Here is a 20,264-nt window from a genome sequence, read left to right on the forward strand (position 1 = left end):
GGCATTGGGAACCACCACTGAAAGCCTGTCCCCAGCTGCAGCAGCGGGCTGAGCTCAGCCATGAGTTCTGGGTATGCTGATGATTGTGACTCCTCCCATCTCACAACATAGGGAACTCGATGGTCCTCAGTAAAGAAGGGAGGTGGGATACAAAAGATGTAACATCTATCTCTACTCCCAGCTCCTTGTAAATTAGGAAATAACCCAATAAAGAGGTCCAAACAAAAACATGAAAAAAACCCTGCATGAGGAAAAACATGATCTTTAAAATAATACCTTTTTTTTTTTTTTTTTTAATTTGTGTGTGCGTATCCCTGTCTATGTGTGGAGGCCAGAGGACAACTCAGGACAGTCAGTTCTCTCCTTCCAGCAAGCCAGTCCTGGGATCAAACCCAGGTTGTCAGGCTTCAAAACAGTGCTCTTTTTTTGGGGGTGTGTGTGTGTGGCTGTGGCATGACAATGACAACACCTGACAAGATAGGACAGAGGACAGGAGTAGCTTTACCTCCGTGATGGAGCACTTGCCTGACATGCTTGAGGACCATGCTTGTTTGCCACACTCAGCCAGCCATGCTTTAAAATACACACACACACACACACACACACACACACACACACAAGTATATATTTACATTGGTCTTCTATGTCCATTCGAAGCTGCCCAGTGGATGAGTAAGTCTCAAATAGGATGGAACCTTGTATATTTTTTCATATATACACCTACAGAAGTTTAATCAATAAGTTAGGCATAGCAAATGGTTAATAATAATAATAACTTATAACAAAGTAGAGCAACATTAATTATACACAGTAAAAGCCATTTAATACTAACGAGTTCTTTATTTCCGGGATTTACCAGGCTTTTTAATTGCACTTATTTATTCACCTACATATTCTGTGTGAGTGGATCAGAAGACAACTTGCAGGACTAAGTTTTCTCATTCCACCAAGTGGGTCACAGGGATTGAATTCAGGTCTTCAAGGCCAGACACTAAGCACAACCACCTGAGCCGTCTCACAGCTGTCCTCTCTCCCACTTAATATTTTCAAACTGCAGTTGCCATTGGGTGGCCTAAGCCAAGGAAAGAAAAGCAAGAGCCTTGGTTATCAATGAACTTGAAATTTACCCACAAGGCTTGTACACACCTGCAGTCCTAGCCAAGAGGAGCCCAGAGGGTAAAGATGACGATGAAGGGATCCACCTCAGCTTCCCTCTGGGAGATACTGAAGGGGTTCCATACAGTCAGAAGCCTCAGAAAGCCCCCAGCGGGAGCTCACCCGGAATCCTACACTGAGTCACTGCAAATTCTGCTACTTTGTAGAAAACCAGGACTTGGGAGCACAGAGCCACACCCAACCTCAAACATCAATCACATCCCTCTTCCTTTCTCCGAAAGACCCCTCAACCAATGAGAAGGACTGACACATTGGCCAATCATATGGCACCATAGACTTTCTGCCCAGGTGCAGCTGCTGTGTATTAAGGACTAACCTGGAAGGCCAGGGCGGTGAGTCAGCAAACGTCGTCTTCGGCTTCTTTTCTCTTGTATGTATTTATTGTCCCTGTTGTTTGAGGAGGGGGTGTGTGCACTTCGTTTTTCTTCCACTTTTCCTCCCTCAGGTCTTGACCTACTAGAACAACTTGGTGTCCTATGTCATGGCTATTTGGACTTACGTTAGCAGGGTAGCCGAGGCACTTTGTGGTTCTTTAACTTTTTTCTTTCTTTTTTTTAAATCCCTACTAGACGAAATCCTCCCAACACTTGCTCCGCTGGATCCACAGAAAATCCCACTGACTTTTACCTGGCTTTTTCTGACTACGAAGTAAGTAAAAGGAGCACAGGACATTGCTAGCTGGGTTGGGGACTTCGGGGGAGCGGGCGCTCATGAGGCCTCCCAGATGCAAAGAAAAAATAACGTGCGTAGGCATCGTGAGGGTTGGAAACTTGAGAATTTAGAAGATAGAGATATGTTTATGTATTTATATTCATGGTGTGTGGCTGAGGACCAGGAGACCACAGAGAAGCAGGGAAGCATGGACTCACCCAGTTGTGTCTAAACCTTTCACGTGAGTTGGCGGAGATGTTCCTTTTCCAGGGTATAACCCATTAAAGACGTTCCCCCCACCCCCATGCTATTAGGTAAACTCGTGGACAAAGCTGCTTTGCATATCAATAAAAGCTGGTCTTTACTGTGGGCTGGAGTGTTGATTGTGGCTCCTGGGCTAAACAAATCTAGCAAAGTCCTGACCTGTAAGCAAAGAAGAGGTTGTTGTAGATTTAACTGGTCATTCTAAAGGTGACCTGTGGAGAATGTAATGTGATAATCAAGGCAGATGCTGGAGTTAAGTAGCCCCAAGGAAAAAGAGTGTAAAGATTTTTAGCAAACCAGGAACTCAGAAGAGGCAGGCCTCGGGTTCCCTGGGGGAGAGAGGGTGAAGCCACTGACCCCTGACTTGGAACCCCTAGCCCCACAACGAGTGAGGCAATACAATTCTTAGAGTTTGGGGTGTTTCTGGAGTTGTTGTTTTTTTTTTTTTTTTTTTTGAGACAGTCTCAAATACTGTGTGCTAGCCACAAGGTCAATGCATAGCCAGTGATGACCTTGGATTTCTAATCCCCCTGCTTTCACCTCCCAGGTTCTGGGAGCACTGCAGGTGTGCACCACCACACTTGATTTTCTCTGTTGCTAGGGATGGATGGAACTTAGGCCTCTGTGCATGCTAAGCAAGCATGCTAGCTGTCAGCCCACATCCCTACCCGAATTTCTGCAGTTTTAAACCACTTACATTTATGTCATTTTGTTACAGAGACCCCTGCAAATTTACCTCTAATGTTTACCACAAGTGATTCAGGCTTTATGTTCTGAAAATAAAATGCTATTTTTCAGAACCACAGTATATCAAAGTCAGAAAACTAACAGTAGCAGGATACTGTTGGCCAACATAAAAACTTAAATAGTTAAACTAGGAACAGACCTGTAATCCCAGACCTCAGGGAGGAAGAGGCAGGCAGATATTTGTGAGTCCAAGGCCAGCCTGGTCTACAAAGTGAGTCCAGGACAGCCAGGGTTAAACAGAGAAACCCTGTCTTGAAAATTCAAATCAAATCAAACTGAAACAAAAAAGCACCTTAAATGTTTAGGCCTTGATTCCAGCACCATAAACAGAAAAAATAATATTGAATGAAAATAAAAATGTCAAAGTCAGATTGTTTGAGAGGCCTGGAAAAGGTCTATTTAAGCATAAATATATGTAAATGGAGAAGAAAGCCACAAGATGAACACTGTCACAGCAGTCAGGAATCAGAGGAGGCTCTGGGAGTTCAGTGCCAGCCTGGTCCACAGAGACAGCCAGGATTACACAGAGAAACCCTGTCTCGATAAACAAAACAACATAAAAGCTAAAGAAATGTGGTGGAGGTGGAGCATGCCTTTAATGCCAGCACTCTGGAAGCAGAGGCAAGTTAATTTCTGAGTTTGAGTCCAGACTGGTTTACGTGTACAACCACTCTGGAAAGCAATCTGGCGCTGCTTCCTCAGACAACTTAGAATAGCACTTCCTCAAGATCCAGCTATATCACTCCTAGGCATATACCCAAAAGAGGCTCAAGTACACAATAAAGACATTTGCTCAATCATGTTTGTAGCAGCCTTATTTGTAATAGCCAGAAGCTGGAAAAGCCCAGATGTCCCTCAGTGGAGGAATGGATACAGAAATTGTGGTACATCTACACAATGGAATATTACTCAGCAATAAAAAATAAGGAAATCATGAAATTTGCAGGAAAATGGTGGGATCTGGGAAGGACTTTTTTCTTTTTTTGCAAATTGTGTTTGATTCTATCCTGGGTCTCTGAGCCCACCATGCAGTTCCTGGCCATCCACGCAGTGTTAGGTCTGAGCTCCCTTTCATGGCGTGCGCCTCACGTTGGACCAGTCATTGTTTGACCACTCCCACAAGTTCTGTACCCCAGCACATTTTACAGGCTGGTAATACTTTAGGTGGAAGGGTTTGTGGCTACACACCCTCCTCCTTACATAAATGCTGAGGATCCAACTTATATTTGTGCAGCAAACACTTTACCAGCTCAACTGTCTCCCCAGCCCTTTGACCCCATTTTTAAAGTAACTCAGCTGCTTACCTGATTTTTCCACAGATCCTGTCTGATTCTTACTCCTGCTACTCATCTCTCTGAAGACGTGTTTATCTTCCTTAAGACAGGATGGCATCTTTCTTTTCTGAGTTTGGCCTTATGTGGTACTTGGAAGAGCTAAACAAGAAGGAATTTATGAAGTTTAAGGAGTTCCTCAAACAGGAGATTCTGCAGGTGGGGCTGAAACAGATTTCCTGGACCAAAATGAAGAAGGCATCTCGGGAAGAACTTGCCAACTTACTGGTGAAACATTATGAGGAGAAGCAAGCCTGGAATATAGCCTTCCAAATCTTCCAGAAGATCAACAGGAAGGATCTCAGTGAGAAGGCAGCAAAAGAGATTGCTGGTGAGTTTGTCAAAGCTTCTTTGTAGTGAGTGAGGATTGTGTCATAGTTGAGATAGCTATTTCTTCATGCTCGTTCATCATAGAAACAGCAGGTGTCATGGGGTATTTTTCTCCTGGAGGAAGGAGGCAGCTTCATGTGGACATGTTAGCTCGAGTCTGTGTGGCCAAACATGAGGGTATCATCCCCTAACCAAGATCGCTAAACTTCTACCCAGAGGATCAGTAATTTTCCCCTCACATCTAAACTGGAGACTTAACTCTAGAGGGAAATGGTAGCACTGTGGATTTAGGCTAACAGCAACAGAAAGCACCTGCTATAGGCTGTATTTTTGGGGTCAAGGAGGGTGGCTGAGTCTATAAAGTGCTTGCTGTGTAAACATGAGAATCTGACTTCGGATCTCAGCAACCACAGAAAAGTCAGGCATGGTAGCAAGCTGACCAGTCAGCTTGGTAAGTCCTAAGCCAGCTGAAAAACTTGTCTCAAAAAATGAAATGGAGGGGCTGGAGAGATGTCTCAGTGGTTAAGAACACCCGCTCTTACAGAGAACTTGGGCTCAGTGTCCAGAACCTACATGGTGGTTCACAACCACCTGTAACTCCAATTTTAGGGGATCCAATGCCATCTCTTGTCCTCTGCAGGCACAGCATACATCTGGTACACATACATACAGACAGACAAATACGCTCATAAAATACAAACAAATAAATCTCTTTTAAAGTGAAGAGCAGTTGAAGAAGACACCCAGTGTCAACCTCTGGCCTCCACAAGCATGTGTACTGTACTCCTCCCCTCACTCCCCCTCCCACATGCACACCATGTATTTTAAACAACTGTGTAACACAGCGTGAAACAAGATTTCTCAGTTTTTGTTGTGGCTGTGTCTGTTTTGACCTTTAACAAGCAAAAGCTTATAATGGAAAAGCTGTGTTTCATAAGCACTGATTTTAAGAGTCACATTTATGTTTATCCTGATATAGAGATCATGGATGCTTTACAGGTCAGTTCATTTCTTTGTATTTGAGGTGCCAGTGTCTATGATAAGCCTACCTGTTGGTTTTCTTTCTGTATTTCAGGCTGGCTTTTCTTTCTAGCTGTCCTTAGGCCCTTCATTCCTTGCTCAGCTATTTCTAATCATTAAGAAATCCACCTGTTGGCTTCCTTTAACATATTTTACATTTACTATTTGTGTGTATACACATATGCCCTTGGTACACAAGTAGAGGTCAGAGGACATCATTTGAGAAACATTCTGTTTCTCTCATTTGGATTTCGAGGACTAGATTCAGGTTGTCAGGCTTGATGGCAAATGCCCCTAAGACATCTCATCAGCCCACATCTTTTGATTCTTAAATTTAGTTAAGGCATTTTACATCTGCAGTTTGCCTTGGTTTCCTCAGTCTTCACTGACTGTCCAACCTGCCTTTTATTTTATTGAGCACCTTTTAAAAATTGTTATACTTGGCATACAAAACAATTCAAAATTCAACAATTTCAATATAAATTGTGTGTGTGTGTGTTTGTGTGTGAATGTATATGTATGTATTATTGTGTTTTGCTTACACTATTCCTCCATGGTGACTCCCTCATCTCTCCCTCCCACTAGTTCCCTCTGGACCCCTAAATGGTCCCCTTTTTGCTTTCATACCATATATATGGAAGTTGTGTGTGTTGAACATTTTAAGGTATCTTTTTTAAAATTACATGTATGTCTGTGGGATTATATGTACAAGTGTCGTGCCTGCAGAGGCCAGACCCTCTGGAGCTAGGTTATAGGCTGCTGTGAGCCACCTGACGTGTGTTTTGGAAACCATTCTCTGGTCTTCTTCAGGGACAGCCAGTGCTCTTAACTACTGAGCCATCTCTCCAGCCCCTTAATGTCAGTGTGATACTACCTGTTTTCATTATTATGTAGTCACTCTTCTGTTGACAGTGATTTGGTCTTTTTTACAGTTCTGTCTGTAATTACACTCTCTTCGGTATATGCACCTGTGTGGGTGACGGGTTGACAAATGTTCATGTGGAGGTTGGGGGGCTGTGTAGTCTGTCACACCTAGTTGTTCTTTCTCCTCTCCTAGTAGAGCAGCTGTGCACAGCACAGGGATGTATGTAGTCCAGAGCATTATCTTTGATAGCCTTGCTTTGGGTTTTGAGTGAATACATTTATTAATTACATAGCAAGTCAAAGTAAAATAATAAATAGCAAATGAGGGAGATAAGTGATTAGGTAATTAGATAGATAGCAAAACATCAAATTTGGTACTCAAAACAACCAGTAGAGATTGACTAGGGATTCCTCTTTAAGACAGACAACTGGAGTTCCCAAGCAGAGAAAAATATCCTTTCGAGTGATATTCCCAATTGAAAGAGCAAATAATGGTAGGAAGGTTACATTGTCAAATCAGGCTCTCATAACATCATCAAATTGTGCTCTCACAACATCCAGCAGAAACCAGCTGGGGAAGGTGGAGTCAGTTGGAGCTGCCAATTGAGCTGTCTCTTCATGGTCAAGTTTCCCATGGTTCTAGTTCAGGCTTCTTTATCCATTGCAGGCATTTTTATATCATGGGATGAAGGGCCATAAAATCTGCTAGAAATGCTTCATTTTTTTTTTAGCTGTTCTGGATGGCATGGTATTTTTACTCTTGAGCTCTTTTATTCTCTTCCCTTTCTATTAGAGTTGGGGGTCAGTCTGTTCCCAGACAAGAACCCACCCAAGGCCTTTGACTTACATGTGCTTGGGTCTGAAATGAGGAAGAGGGGCAACCCCCATTCCAGTGCCAGCCTCTGAATCAGCACACAACAGTTTAACAATACAGCATTCATACATACAGAAATGCAAGCTGTGATCCAGGGCCAGAGACAATCTTATATTAACCAGTGTTCTGGTCCCACAGCTCCCAGATTCCTACAAACATGCATCATAAGGATGCTGAGGAAATGACTCACTGGCTAGAAAAATGTCCCACTCTTGCAGAGGACCTGAGTTCAGTGAGGTCCATGTGGAGTGGCTCATGGACAGCTGTAACTAAGCTCCAGGCAGGGATTTAACACCTCTGACCTCCCCAAGAACCCACCAACACACACATAATTAAAAATAAATCTTTTATAAGGGTACATCTGAGAATTAAAATATCAAAATCAGTTATATATGGGTGAATGTATAACTTAACTTTGATATGTTGTGGAATTTTTTTCTTGTGCACACTCACTCAGGAAACCCAAAGATATATCAAGCTCATTTGAAGAAAAAGCTGACCCAAGATTGGTCCAGAAAGTTCAGTATCAAAGTTGAGGATTTGTTTAAGGAGAAATTGACCCAGGAAGACTATGATCATTTTGAGGACCTTCTTTTATCAAAGACAACTGGAAAGAAGCCACAGACGGTGTTCCTGCAAGGAGTGGCAGGAATTGGCAAGTCCCTGTTGTTGGCAAAGTTGATGCTGGCCTGGTCAGATGGCCATGTGTTTCAGAACAAATTCTCCTACATCTTCTACTTCTGCTGTGACGATGTGAAGCAGTTGAAGACAGCAAGCCTGGCTGAACTGATCTCCAGAGAGTGGCCCAGCCCCTCAGCTCCCATAGTGGAGATATTATCTGAACCTGAGAAACTCTTATTTATCATTGACAGCTTGGAAGGGATGAAATGTGATTTCACCGAACGGGAATCGAAGTTGTGTGATAATTGGATGGAGAAGCAGCCAGTGAATATACTGCTGAGCAGTTTGCTCAGGAGGAAGCTACTCCCTGAATCCTCTCTCCTCATCTCAGGTACACCAGAGGCTTTTGAGAAAATGGAGGGTAGGCTTGAGTGCACAAATGTAAAAGTAATGTCAGGATTCAGTGAGAACAGTATTAAGATGTATTTCCACAGCTTGTTCGAGGATAGGAACAGAGCCCAGGAAGCCTACAGTGTTGTGAGAGAAAATGAGCATCTGTTTACTCTGTGTGAGGTCCCTCTGATCTGCTGGATGGTGGCTACTTGTCTGAAGAAAGAAATAGAGAAGGGAAGAGAGCCAGTCGCCATCTGCCGACGTACCACCTCCCTGTATACCACTCACATCTTCAATTTGTTCATTCCCCGAAGTGCCCGTCATCCAAGTAAGAAAAGCCAAGCTCAGCTGCAAGGCTTGTGCTCCCTGGCTGCAGAGGGTATGTGGACTGACACATTTGTGTTCAGCGAGGAGGCTCTCAGGAGAAATGGGATCATTAGTTCTGACATCTCCACACTGCTGGACATGAGGATACTTCTAAAGAGCAGGGAACCTGAAAACTGTTACATATTCCTCCACCCATCTGTCCAGGAGATCTGTGCTGCTGTCTTTTATCTGCTAAAGAGCCACGTGGACCACCCTAGTCAGGATGTTAAATGTGTAAAGACACTCATGTTTATGTTTCTAAAGAAAGTCAAAGTACAGTGGATTTATTTGGGCTGTTTCATCTTTGGCCTTTTGCACGAATCAGAACAAGAAAAGCTAGTGATGTTTTTTGGCTACCAGTTGTCTCAGGATATAAAACATCAGTTAAATCAGTGCCTTGAAACCATAAGTGATGATAGAAAGCTTCAAGAACAAATAGACAGCATGAAGTTATTTTACTGTCTGTTTGAGATGGAGGATGAGGCCTTCTTAGTGCAAGCAATGAGCTGTATGGAACAGATTAACTTTGTGGCTAAAAATTATTCTGATTTTATGGTTGTCGCCTACTGCCTAAGACATTGTTCTGCACTGAAGAAACTATCGTTTTCAACCCAAAATGTCCTACATGAAGAGCATGAACAAAGCTATATGTGAGTCCATTTACTCTCTCTTCTGTCCCATTTTTAGAGTCCTACTTTTGTGTATTGTTCATTTATATAGACTTGTGATTCAGAACTCACCCCTATTGGTTGTCCAGTGGCAAGTGGTCAGCCTAGAAAACACACACAAACAAGAAAAACAGACACAGCAGGTTGTGTGTGTATGTATGTATATATGTATGTGCATATATAAATGTATATATGTACATATATAAATATAAACAAAACAAAAAAGGCTGTCAGCTTGAGAATTGGGCATGCACAACAGGTGTAGGAGAGGAAGAGTGATATAATTCTATTTCAATTAAACATTTTAAAAAATAAATTTAAAAACAAAATAGAGCTGTTCAGGGGAAAAACAACAAATTTACCTTTTGTCAACAGCTTCAACTTTTTTTTCAAGGCTGGAAACACTATTTGCAAAATGACAATATTTGTATCATTTAAAGATTCTATACAATCAAAATTCCTATTTTTCTTTTTTTAAATAAAATTTGGCAAACCAAACTTAAAATTAAGAATAAAATTTGAAGGATCCAAACTACGCCAAAACAAACAAATAAAAAAATATAACATTGAATTCTCCAGTCCAATTACCTAAAATATAGCTCGACAATTGTTTAGACAGATTTGCAGCACAGGAAAAATTCTCATGTTGTATGCTAGTGACACAAAGTCCAGCATATTTTCATTGACAGCCAAGTTGAGCGATTTGCCATAGGGTATCAATTTGCTCCTGCACGAGGTCAATCCTCTGATTGAACACCATCAAGTTTCCTTTTAGTTGAGCATTAATTCCTTTATGTACAACTAAGGCATGAGCTACATTGGCTAAATGATTATTCAGGGTCTGAGCAGTCTGCGCAGTATGACTCATGGCTAATGCCGTGGTGGTAGCTCCAACAGCCGCCAATGAGATGGTAGTAACAATGGTGGCTGTAGTTCAGGATGCGAGGCTAAGCACTGCACTCAGGGTCAGCCGCTTTGGACCCAGAGAAGAGCATGTCTGATTGCATGAGGGTTCATGCCCCAGGTCCCGCCTCTGAGAAAAAGGTATCCGACGGGTCTGATGCTCTTTGGGTGGATGACACCTAAATGAACATTGGTACAAAGTCCCAGTTTATTTCTAATATCAGAGATCAGACCTCTACTCTTGCCTGATGTGTCTAAAACAAAAAGGGGGAACTGTAGAGAGCTGCGGAATGCTGTGCCTTAAAGATGGAGCTGGTTTCCGCCTTCCACCTTCCCGATGGTGAGTGCTCTCTGTCATGAACAATTCCACATTTGGCTAAGGCTGAGGATCTGGCTTGCTTCCATGTATGTGGACCTATCTGCATTGCCCACGTGGCACGCCTGGGTTGGCTACCCAGAGGCTATTTAAGCTGTGGGCTGGCTTTCCCCAGGGTCAGATGATTGTTCAAGGTTCCTGAATAAACTGCATTGAAAAAAATATATATATAACATTGAAAAAATCAACATGTGTCTGTGAAGGACAGATGTTTCTTGCTCTTCAAATCTACCAGAGAGCATAATAATAGAAATATCACACAAGTATGACTGTGGACATAAAGGTCAGTAGAGCAACATGGAGGATATAGAAGTGTACTCATTATACACTGTTCATTATATTGTTGCTGTGAACAGATAACAGAAATGACTTAGTTTCTAAATATTTTCCTTTAATTTTCTGAGATTTGAGTCCTTCATCATATGTTGGGAGTGGCAGAGCAGTTCTCATCATGACAGCCAATTAGAATAGCAGTGTCATAAAAGAGCCAGGGCAAAATAAACCCTTCAAAGGCACTTGCCCAGTAGCCCTCTTCTGGGCTAGCCACTATCTGCCATAGTTCTACCAGTCCCCAGCAGTTTATTCAGACTGTGCTCTGTCAATAGATCATGTACTCATTAGGTCAGAGTTCTCATGAGCTAACATCTGCAGAAAGCCTTGCTTATACATATCCTAGAATTTTTTCAGTCCAGCCAAACTGACAGATAACAGTCAACTGATTTTCAACAATGAAAAAAAATTTACTAAAGAAATAAAAAAAAGTCTTCATTCTCAACAATTTCACACAGGAATAAATACTAGGAATTGGGTTTATATTGAACCGTTCTTCCCTCTAATTCTTTTTTTTTTTTCCAATGCAGTTTATTCAGGAACATTGAACAATCCTCGGACCCCGGGGAAAGCCAGCCCACAGCTTAAATAGCCTCTGGGTAGCCAACCCAGGTGTGCCACGGGGGCAATGCAGATAGGTCCACATACATGGAAGCAAGCAGATCCTCGGCCTTTACCTCTTCTTGTGTGTCCCCCTACAAAGTTTAAGGCAGAGTAAAAATACAAACAACCCTACCAGCTGTGTAGCATTCTTTGTTTTTAAATTTTTATTAATTATTTATTACAGTTCATTCACTTTGTAGCCCAGCTGTGGCCCTCTCCCTCCTCCTCCTCCCATGCCCCTCACCAAGCCCACTGATAGGGGAGGTCCTCCTCCCCTTCCATCTGACCCTAGCCTATTAGGTCTCATCAGGACTGTCTTTCATAGCCTTCCTCTGTGGACTGGTAGGGCTGCTCCACACTCAAAGGGAGGTGATCAAAGAACCAGCCACTAAGTTCATGTCAGAGACAGTCCCTGTTCCCTTTACTGGAAACCCACTTGGACACTGAACTCCCATGGGCTACATTTATGCAGGGCTTCTAGGTTATCTCCAAGCATGGTCCTTGGTTGGGGTATCGGTCTCTGCAGAGCCCCCAGGGGCCAGTTTCAGCTTCAACTTTTTTAATATTTATTTTTATTTTATGTGTATGTGGCTACTCAGTGGCCAGAAGAGGGCATCAGATCCCCAGGAGCAATAGTTAACTGCCCAGTGTGGGTTCTGGGATCCAAATTCTTATTCTGAAGAAACATAATCACTCTTAAGTTAACCACTAAACTGTCTCCTATCCAACAGGCTTAAATCTTATTACTATTTATTCTTTTTTGTTTGTTTGTTTGTTTCTTTGTTTTTTTTTTGGTGGGGGGGTTGTTTTGTTTTTTGAGACAGGATCCCACTATGTAGCTGTATCAAGCCTGGAACTCAGTTATCCTTCTGCCTGTCTCCAGAGTACTAGGATTAAAAACATGTACCAACATGACTGGCTATTTTTGTTATTTATTAGTTGTGCATATTTGTGGAGTGGCAATGATATATCAATTCATATATACAGGAATTAGCTCAGTTGGCAGAGTACCGCCTGTTACAATGGGTCCTGGATTTGTTACCCAGCATCATATAAAACTGAGTATAGGTACATGCCTGTAATTCAAGCACTCAGGTGGTAGAGGCAGAGCAGAAGCACAGGGTCATCATTGGTTATATATAGTAAGTGCAGGACAAGCCTAAACTACATAAGACAGTGTATCTAAAGAATAACAAATGTTAATCCACTAAGCCATGGATGGGGTCCCACACTTGCAACTCCAGCACTCAGGAAACTGAGGCAAGAGGATCTCTGAGCATTTTAAATTAGTCTGGACATACAGAGGGAGTTCCAGGTAAATCTGATCTAAAGAGTGAAATCCTCTCTCCAATAAGGAAAATCAAAAAACAAAAATACATGTGTATAATTTATCATCTCTTGAATCTTTTTTTTTTTCCATCCTGAGGCTACAATCCAGGGCCTATGCCAGGCTAGCACTTTACCAGGAACTGCAGCCCCAGATCATTTATTTTTGAGACATGGTGTAGCCTTCTCTTTGTTCTGTAATCAAGGCTGGCTTTGAACTTCCAATCTTTCTGTAGCAATAGAATAGGCTGACTCTTTAGGAGCCCTGGAACTTATCCTTGGGACTTTCCTTTTCTTAGTTATTGTGGCCTTGTTATCAAAGCAGCAATGCTATTAACCCACCACACTGGGAGGATGGAGAGGGATGATATTTGTCAAGTGCGTGTCCTGCCCCTCTGAGGTGTGAGTGTCACACTCAGACTCTTTCTTGATCTCCTGGCTGTAAACTTCCATTTAAAAGTCAAATGTTACGGGTAATATGGGTATGGCTCAGCTGCTGCACAAGTGTGAGAATGTCAGTTTCATCCCCAGGACCCACGTTTTTCTTTTTTTTTTTTCTTTTCTTTTTCTTTTTCTCTTTCTCTTTCTCTTTTCTTTCTTTCTTTTTTGTTTTGAGAAGGCTGTGCAGAGCAGGACCCACATTTTTTTCTTTCTTTCCTTTCTTTTCCTTTTCTTTTCTTTTTTCTTTTCTTTTTTTTTTTTTTTTTTTTTTTTTGAGAAGGCTGTGCAGAGCAGCAGGTATCCCAGCACTAAGGAGGCAGAGACTTGGCTTCCATATGTGAGCACACACGTGTGCATGAGCTCACAAACGTACACACAAAAACATGTAATAGATTGACTTATTTCATACTTGGAAATCATATAAAGTGAGCTGGCAAGATGGCTCAGCAGATTAATGGTGCCTGCCCTCAAGTCTGATGACCTAAGGATTCTTGCAAGTTGTCCTTGGACCTCTACACACCTGATATGACACACACAGGAGAGAGAATAAGAAACATTATAGGGCAAATTTGATTATTCTGCTAGAAGTGAGGAAGGAGGCAGAGAAGTCACATATATTATCCAGGATTATATACTGTGTGTAAGTAGTCGCATCTATAGCTTAAGCCGGGAGATTATTGCTCTAGGTTTTGGCTTTGGGACTCTGCCTCAGTTTTCATTCTGAAACCACCAAGGTTGCCTTGAAGGCAGGTTTTCAGCACCACCCGGCTATCTGTGTGCTCTTCTGCTGCTGTGTAAGTAGGAAAGGGAGCGGAAAGTCCCAGACAAGCCTGGTCCCCAATGTGTGGGATTCTCAGAGTTCTCTGGCCATTACCCAGTAGACATTAAGTACCCTCTGCCCTCCAGCTACAACAGCTGGAATCCCGACAGACCTTGCCACACATCTGGCTAAGAACTGTAGCATGAAATGGACTTAGCTGGCTACCCTTCCTCTGTTGAGGGAGTCAGTTTGCTACATTTATGTGCTGTGAATCCTGCATGTGTGCATGTATATTGTGTGCGTACAGTGCCAATGGTGCCAGAGAGGGTGTCAGATAATGCTAGAATTGAACCTAGATATGGTTGTGAGCCACCATCTTAGTGCTGGAAACTGGACTCAGGGCTTTTGCACAAACAGCAAATGCTCTTAACCACGAAGCCACTTCTCCAGCCCCTTGAGTTAACTTTTAAACAATGAAATGTATTCCTTTCTCTTCCATCACAGGGAAAAGTTACTCGTCTGTTGGCATCATATATGTTCTGTGCTCATAAAGAGTAAGGATATCCGGCTACTCCAAGTAAAAGACACTCATCTCAGTGAGCAAGCCTGTTTGGTCTTGTATAATCATTTGATGTATCCAAGCTGCAACCTTCAAGTACTTGAGTAAGTTAAAGCTGGACTTTGATTTAGTGGTAATATGGAGTCTAGTCTTCCCATCATCTTGCAGCTAACTGCATAAATGAAGGCTTCTACAGTCTAAAGTAGAATCTCACCAGCGTGCACCACTAATGTCTGTTGCTGACCATTCTTCATCAAGGGCTGTCCCATGAGTTATAAGATGATTAGAGTGTGTGCAGGGTTCCACTTTCTTTATGCTGGTGTGACAGCCAGCATTGCTCCAAACATTTTACATAGTTCACATGGAAGAGAAAAATTAGCCAGTTTGAGAACCAGTGAGCAGTGTCACTGCATTATGAAATTAGAGTTATGCCCTCATTATAGGATATAGGATCTTTGCAAAGACTGAGAGCTTAGACTGGGTATAAACTGATAGGATACCTCTGTTTGTTTTGCAGGGTAAATAGTGTGTCCTTCTTATGTGATACTCACCTGTTCTTTGAGTTGATAAATCAGAGCCGCAGTTTGCTGCACTTGGACCTCAGCCTCACCTTCCTCTCTGAGACTGATGTGAAACTATTGTGTGATGTTTTGAACCAGGCAGAATGCAACATAAAAAATCTGAGGTAAGTTTGTGTTCACCAAATCACTATTCCCCTCAAAGGAGGCACCTTAATTTTGATCCCTCTTACTGTTATAAAAATGCCCTGACCTCAGCACCATTAGAGAAAAAAGGTTTATTGGATTCAAAATTCCAGCTTATAGGCCATCGCTGTGGGAAGTCAGGGTAGGAAAAACTAACCTGGAAGCATAGTGGCATCACATCTACAATCAAGAGCCAAAGAGCAGTGGATTAATGCATGCTTGCTAGTGCTCAAATTTCTCTACCCCTATACAGTTCAGGATCCTCTTTCCTGAGGAATGGTGCCTCCCCTAGTGGGCAGATAATACCACCTCACCTAACTTCATCAAGGAATCACCCATACACATGTCCACAGGTCAGCCCCATTGAGAGAACCCTCACTGAGACTCCCTTTCTAGGTGATCCTATTGCGTCAGGTTGACAATTAAACCACCACAGGACCACAGTTTTTAATTTATGTACTTGCGTCCTATTTTTATGTTGTTCATGTGCAAACTTAAGAGCTGATCAGAGCTAGCCAAAGAGATGGATCAGTGGGTTAAGGCAGTTCTAGCCCAGGACCTCCATGGAGAAAGGAAAGAAGCAACTTCCACAGGTTGTCCTCTTTTATTCCACATTCTACACATGTCCTTTTGCATGCTGTAGCATATGTGCTCATGTGTGCACACTTGTATTAATAAATAAATGAATGTGATTTTTAAAATTTAAAACACTGGGCTGTTAAGAGCATTTGTTGCTCTCCCAGAGAACCCGAGTTCAATCCTCAGCACCCACGTGGTGGTTCACAACCATCTGTATCTCTAGTTCCAGAGGATCTGATAATCTTCTGACATCTGCAGGTTCCAGGCATGCATGTGGTGCCCAGACACATGCAGGCAAAACACACATGAAGTAAAAATGAGTAAGTCTAAATTTTTAAAAGTTTGCCTGACTGTGGAATGTGAAGGTTACATACTTTTTTCTTTATTAATTACACTTTACTCACTTTGTATCCCCCAGTGGTTCACACTTTGACTGTGAAAATATATACTTTTGAACCATTGCTTCTGTTCGGCTTTTGTGGATTCTAAAATGCCTTAGACTCAACTCACACTGAGCATACGTTCTATGGTTACATGACTCCATTTGCTGATAGATAGGTGATTCCTGAACCATTCATGGCAAGCATTCAAACCTGAGAATTTAGAATTCTGACTGACAGTAAGCTAGATGAGAAACCTGTAGCTATTGAGCATATATAGATGGATCTCAGATGTTGCTGGTAGCATAAATTTGATTATAAATGATTCCATGCAAAATAGTCAAACTCAGGACTGAAATCAATAAATTAGAAACAAATAAAACAATTCAAAGAATCAATGAAACCAAGAACTGGGTCTTTGAGAAAATCAACAATATAGACAAACACTTGGCCAAATAACTAAAAGGCAGAGAGAGATACTATCCAAATTAACAAAATCAGAAATGAAAAGGGGGACATAACAACAGACACTGAGGACATCCAAACAATCATTAGGACTTACTTCAGAAGTCTTTATGCCACAAAATTTGAAAATCTAAATGAAATAGACAATTTTATTGAATTGAGAAAAGGTAAATCAATTAAGTAGTCCTATATCCCACAAGGAAATAGAAGCAGTCATCAAAAGTCTCCCATCCAAAAAGAGCCCAGGGCCAGTTTGTTTAAGTGCAGAATTCTACCAGACCTTCAAAGAAGAGCTAACTCCAATTCCTTTCAAACTATTCCACAAAATAGAAACAGGAAGAACATTACCAAACTCATTCAATGAAGCCACAATCACCTTGGTACCTAAACCTCACAAAGACCCAACAAAGAAAGAGAATTTCAGGCCAATCTCCCTTATGAACACTGAAGCAAAAATACTCAACAAAATACTTACAAACCCAATGCAAGAACACATCAAATATATCATCCACTATGACCAAGTAGGCTTCATCCCAGGTATGCAAGGGTGATTTAATAGATGGAAATCCATCAATGTGATCCACCATATTAACAAACTGAAAGAAAAAAAAAACCACATGATAATCTCCTTAGATACTGAAAAAGCAATTGACAAAATCCAACATCCATTCATGTTTAAAGTCTTGGAGAGATCAGGGATACAAGGCACATACCTAAACATAGTAAAGGCAATATACAGCAAGCCTAAAGCCAACATCAAACTAAACAGAAACAAACTTAAAAATCAATCCCACTGAAATCAGGGACAGGCAAGGCTGTCCACTCTCTCTGCATGGGAGGTCCGCCTCTCCTTCCTTCTGATCTTAGTCTATCAGATCACATCAGGAGTGGCTGTATTGTCGTCCTCTGTGGCCTGGTAAGGCTGCTCACCCCTCAGGGGGAGGTGATCAAAGAGCAGGCCAATCAGTTTATGTCAGAGGCAGTCTCTCTTCCCATCACTATGTAACTCACTTGGACACTGAACTGCCAGGGGTTACATCTGTGCAGGGGTTCTAGGTTATCTCCATGAATATAGTCCTTGGTTGGAGTATGAGTCTCTGGGAAGTTCCCTGTGTTGAAATTTTCTTGTTCTGTTGCTCTCCTTGTGGAGTTCCTGTCCTCTCCAGCTCTTGCTATTTACCACTTCTTTCATAAAATTCCACTCACTCTGCCCATCAGTTGGCCACCAGGCTCAGCATCTGCTTTGAAAGTCTGCACGGCAGAGGCTTTCTGAGGCCCTCTGTGGCAGGTTCTTAGGTTGTTTCCTGTTTTCTTCTTCTTCTGATGTCCATCCTCTTTGCCTTACAGAATGGGGATTGAGTGTTTTAGTTAGGATCCTCTTTGTTGCTGAGTTTGTTTAGATGTACCAATTTTAGTGGGTTTATCCTATGTTGTATGTCTATATGAGTGAGTATATACCATGTGTGTCTTTTTGCTTCTGGGACAACTCACTCAGGATGATCCTTTCCAGGTCCCACCATTTACCTGCAAATTTCATGATTTCCTTATTTTTCATTGCTGAGTAATATTCCATTGTGTAGATGTACCACAATTTCTGCATCCATTCTTCAGTTGAGGGGCATCTGGGTTGTTTCCAGCTTCTGGCTATTACAAATAAAGCTGCTACAAACATGGTTGAGCAAATGTCCTTTTTGTGTACTTGAGCCTCTTTTGGATATATGCCCAGTAGTGGTATGGCTGGATCTTGAGGAAGCGCTATTCCTAGTTGTCTGAGAAAGCGCCACATTGATTTCCAGAGTGGTTGTACAAGTTTACATTCCCACCAGCAGTGGAGAAGGGTTCCCCTTTCTCCACAACCTCTCCAGCATGTGTTGTCATTTGAGTTTTTGATCTTGGCCATTCTGATGGGTGTAAGGTGAAATCTCAGGGTTGTTTTGAATTGCATTTCTCTAATGGCTAATGATGTTGAGCATTTCTTTAAATGCTTCTCTGCCATTCTGTATTCCTCTACAGAGAGATCTCTTTTTAGCTCTGTTCCCCATTTTTTAAGTGGATTACTTGGTTTGTTGCTTTTCAGCTTCTTTAGTTCTTTATATATACTGGATATGAGTCCTCGTCACATAAAGGGTTGGGGAAGATTCTTTCCCAATCTGTAGGCAGTCGCTTTGTTTTGATGACAGTATCCTTTGCTTTACAGAAGCTTTTCAGTTTCAGGAGGTCCCATTTATTGATTGTTGCTCTTAGAGCCTGTGCTGTTGGTGTTATGTTCAGGAAATTCTCTCCTGTACCAATGAGTTCTAGGGTATTCCCCACTTTTTTTTTCCAGCTGATTTAATGTGTCTGGTTTTATGTTGAGGTCTTTGATACACTTGGACTTCAGTTTGTGCAGGGTGATAAATATGGATCTCTTTTCATTTTTCTACATGTACATATCCAGTTAGACCAGCACCATTTGTTGAAGATGCTATCTTTTTTCCATTGTATGATTTTAGCATCTTTGTCAAAAATCAGGTGTCCATAAGTGTGTGGGTTTATTTCTGGGTCTTCTGTTTGGTTCCATTGATCCACCATTCTGTTTCTATGCCAGTACCATGCAGTTTTTATAACTGTTGCTCTATAGTACAGCTTGAGATCAGGGATGGAGATACCTCCAGAAGATCTTTTATTGTAGAGTATTGTTTTAGCAATTCTGGGTTTCTTGTTATTCCATACAAAGTTGAGAATTTTTCTTTCCAGGTGTGTAAAGAATTGTGTTGGTAATTTGATGGGAAATGCATTAAATCTGTAGATTGCTTTTGGTAAGATGGCCATTTTTACTATGTTATTCCTGCCAAGCCATGAGCATGGGATATCTTTCCATCTTCTCATATCTTCTTCTAATTCTTTCTTCATAGACTTAAAATTTTTTTCATACAAGTCTTTGACTTGCTTGGTTAGGGTTACACCAAGGTACTTTATGTCATTTGTGCCTATTGTGAAGGGTGTTTTTTCTCTAAGTTCTTTCTCAGCCCTTTTGTCTTTTGTATACAGGAGTGCTACTGACTTTTTTGAGTTAATTTTGTATCCGGCCACTTTGCTGAAGGTGTTTATCAGCTGTAGGAGTTCCCTGGTAGAGTTTTTGGGGTCACTCATGTATACTATCATATCATCTGCAAATAGTGATAATTTGACTTCTTCCTTTCCAATCTGTATCCCCTTGATTTTTTTAAATGTCTTATTGCTCTAGCAAGGAATTCCAGCACAATATGGAGAGCGTGGGCAGCCTTGTTTTGTCCCTGATTTTAGTGGGATTGCTTTAAGTTTCTCTCCGTTCAGTTTGATGTTGGCTATAGGCTTGCTGTATATCGCCTTTACTATGTTGAGATAGGTGCCTTGTATCCCTGATCTCTCCAATACTTTAAACAGGAATGGATGTTGGATTTTGTCAAATGCTTTTTCAGCATCTAGGGAGATTATCATATGGTTTTTTCTTTAAGTTTGTTAATATGGTGGATCACATTGATGGATTTCCGTCGACTGAACCACCCCTGCAT

The 20,264-nt window shown here is 41.7% G+C and overlaps 1 protein-coding gene across 2 annotated transcripts in view; it reads left to right on the plus strand.

The window, feature by feature from the left end:
* Window positions 1-4,223: 4,223 nt before the first annotated feature.
* LOC110559120 (NACHT, LRR and PYD domains-containing protein 4C) overlaps window positions 4,224-20,264 on the plus strand; it is a 34,618-nt gene continuing 18,577 nt past the window's right edge. Inside the window, exons 1-4 of one of the 2 annotated variants that reach the window (XM_060375631.1) lie at window positions 4,224-4,500; window positions 7,715-9,287; window positions 14,549-14,707; window positions 15,121-15,288. In XM_060375631.1, coding sequence (XP_060231614.1) covers window positions 4,224-4,500; window positions 7,715-9,287; window positions 14,549-14,707; window positions 15,121-15,288 — 2,177 coding nt within the window. Of the gene's footprint in view, window positions 4,501-7,714; window positions 9,288-14,538; window positions 14,708-15,120; window positions 15,289-20,264 lie in introns of both variants that reach the window. The other variant, XM_060375636.1, reaches the window with a different exon arrangement.

The sequence above is a fragment of the Meriones unguiculatus genome, chromosome 1, assembly GCF_030254825.1.
Source record: "Meriones unguiculatus strain TT.TT164.6M chromosome 1, Bangor_MerUng_6.1, whole genome shotgun sequence".
NCBI classification, from domain to species: Eukaryota; Metazoa; Chordata; class Mammalia; order Rodentia; family Muridae; genus Meriones; species Meriones unguiculatus.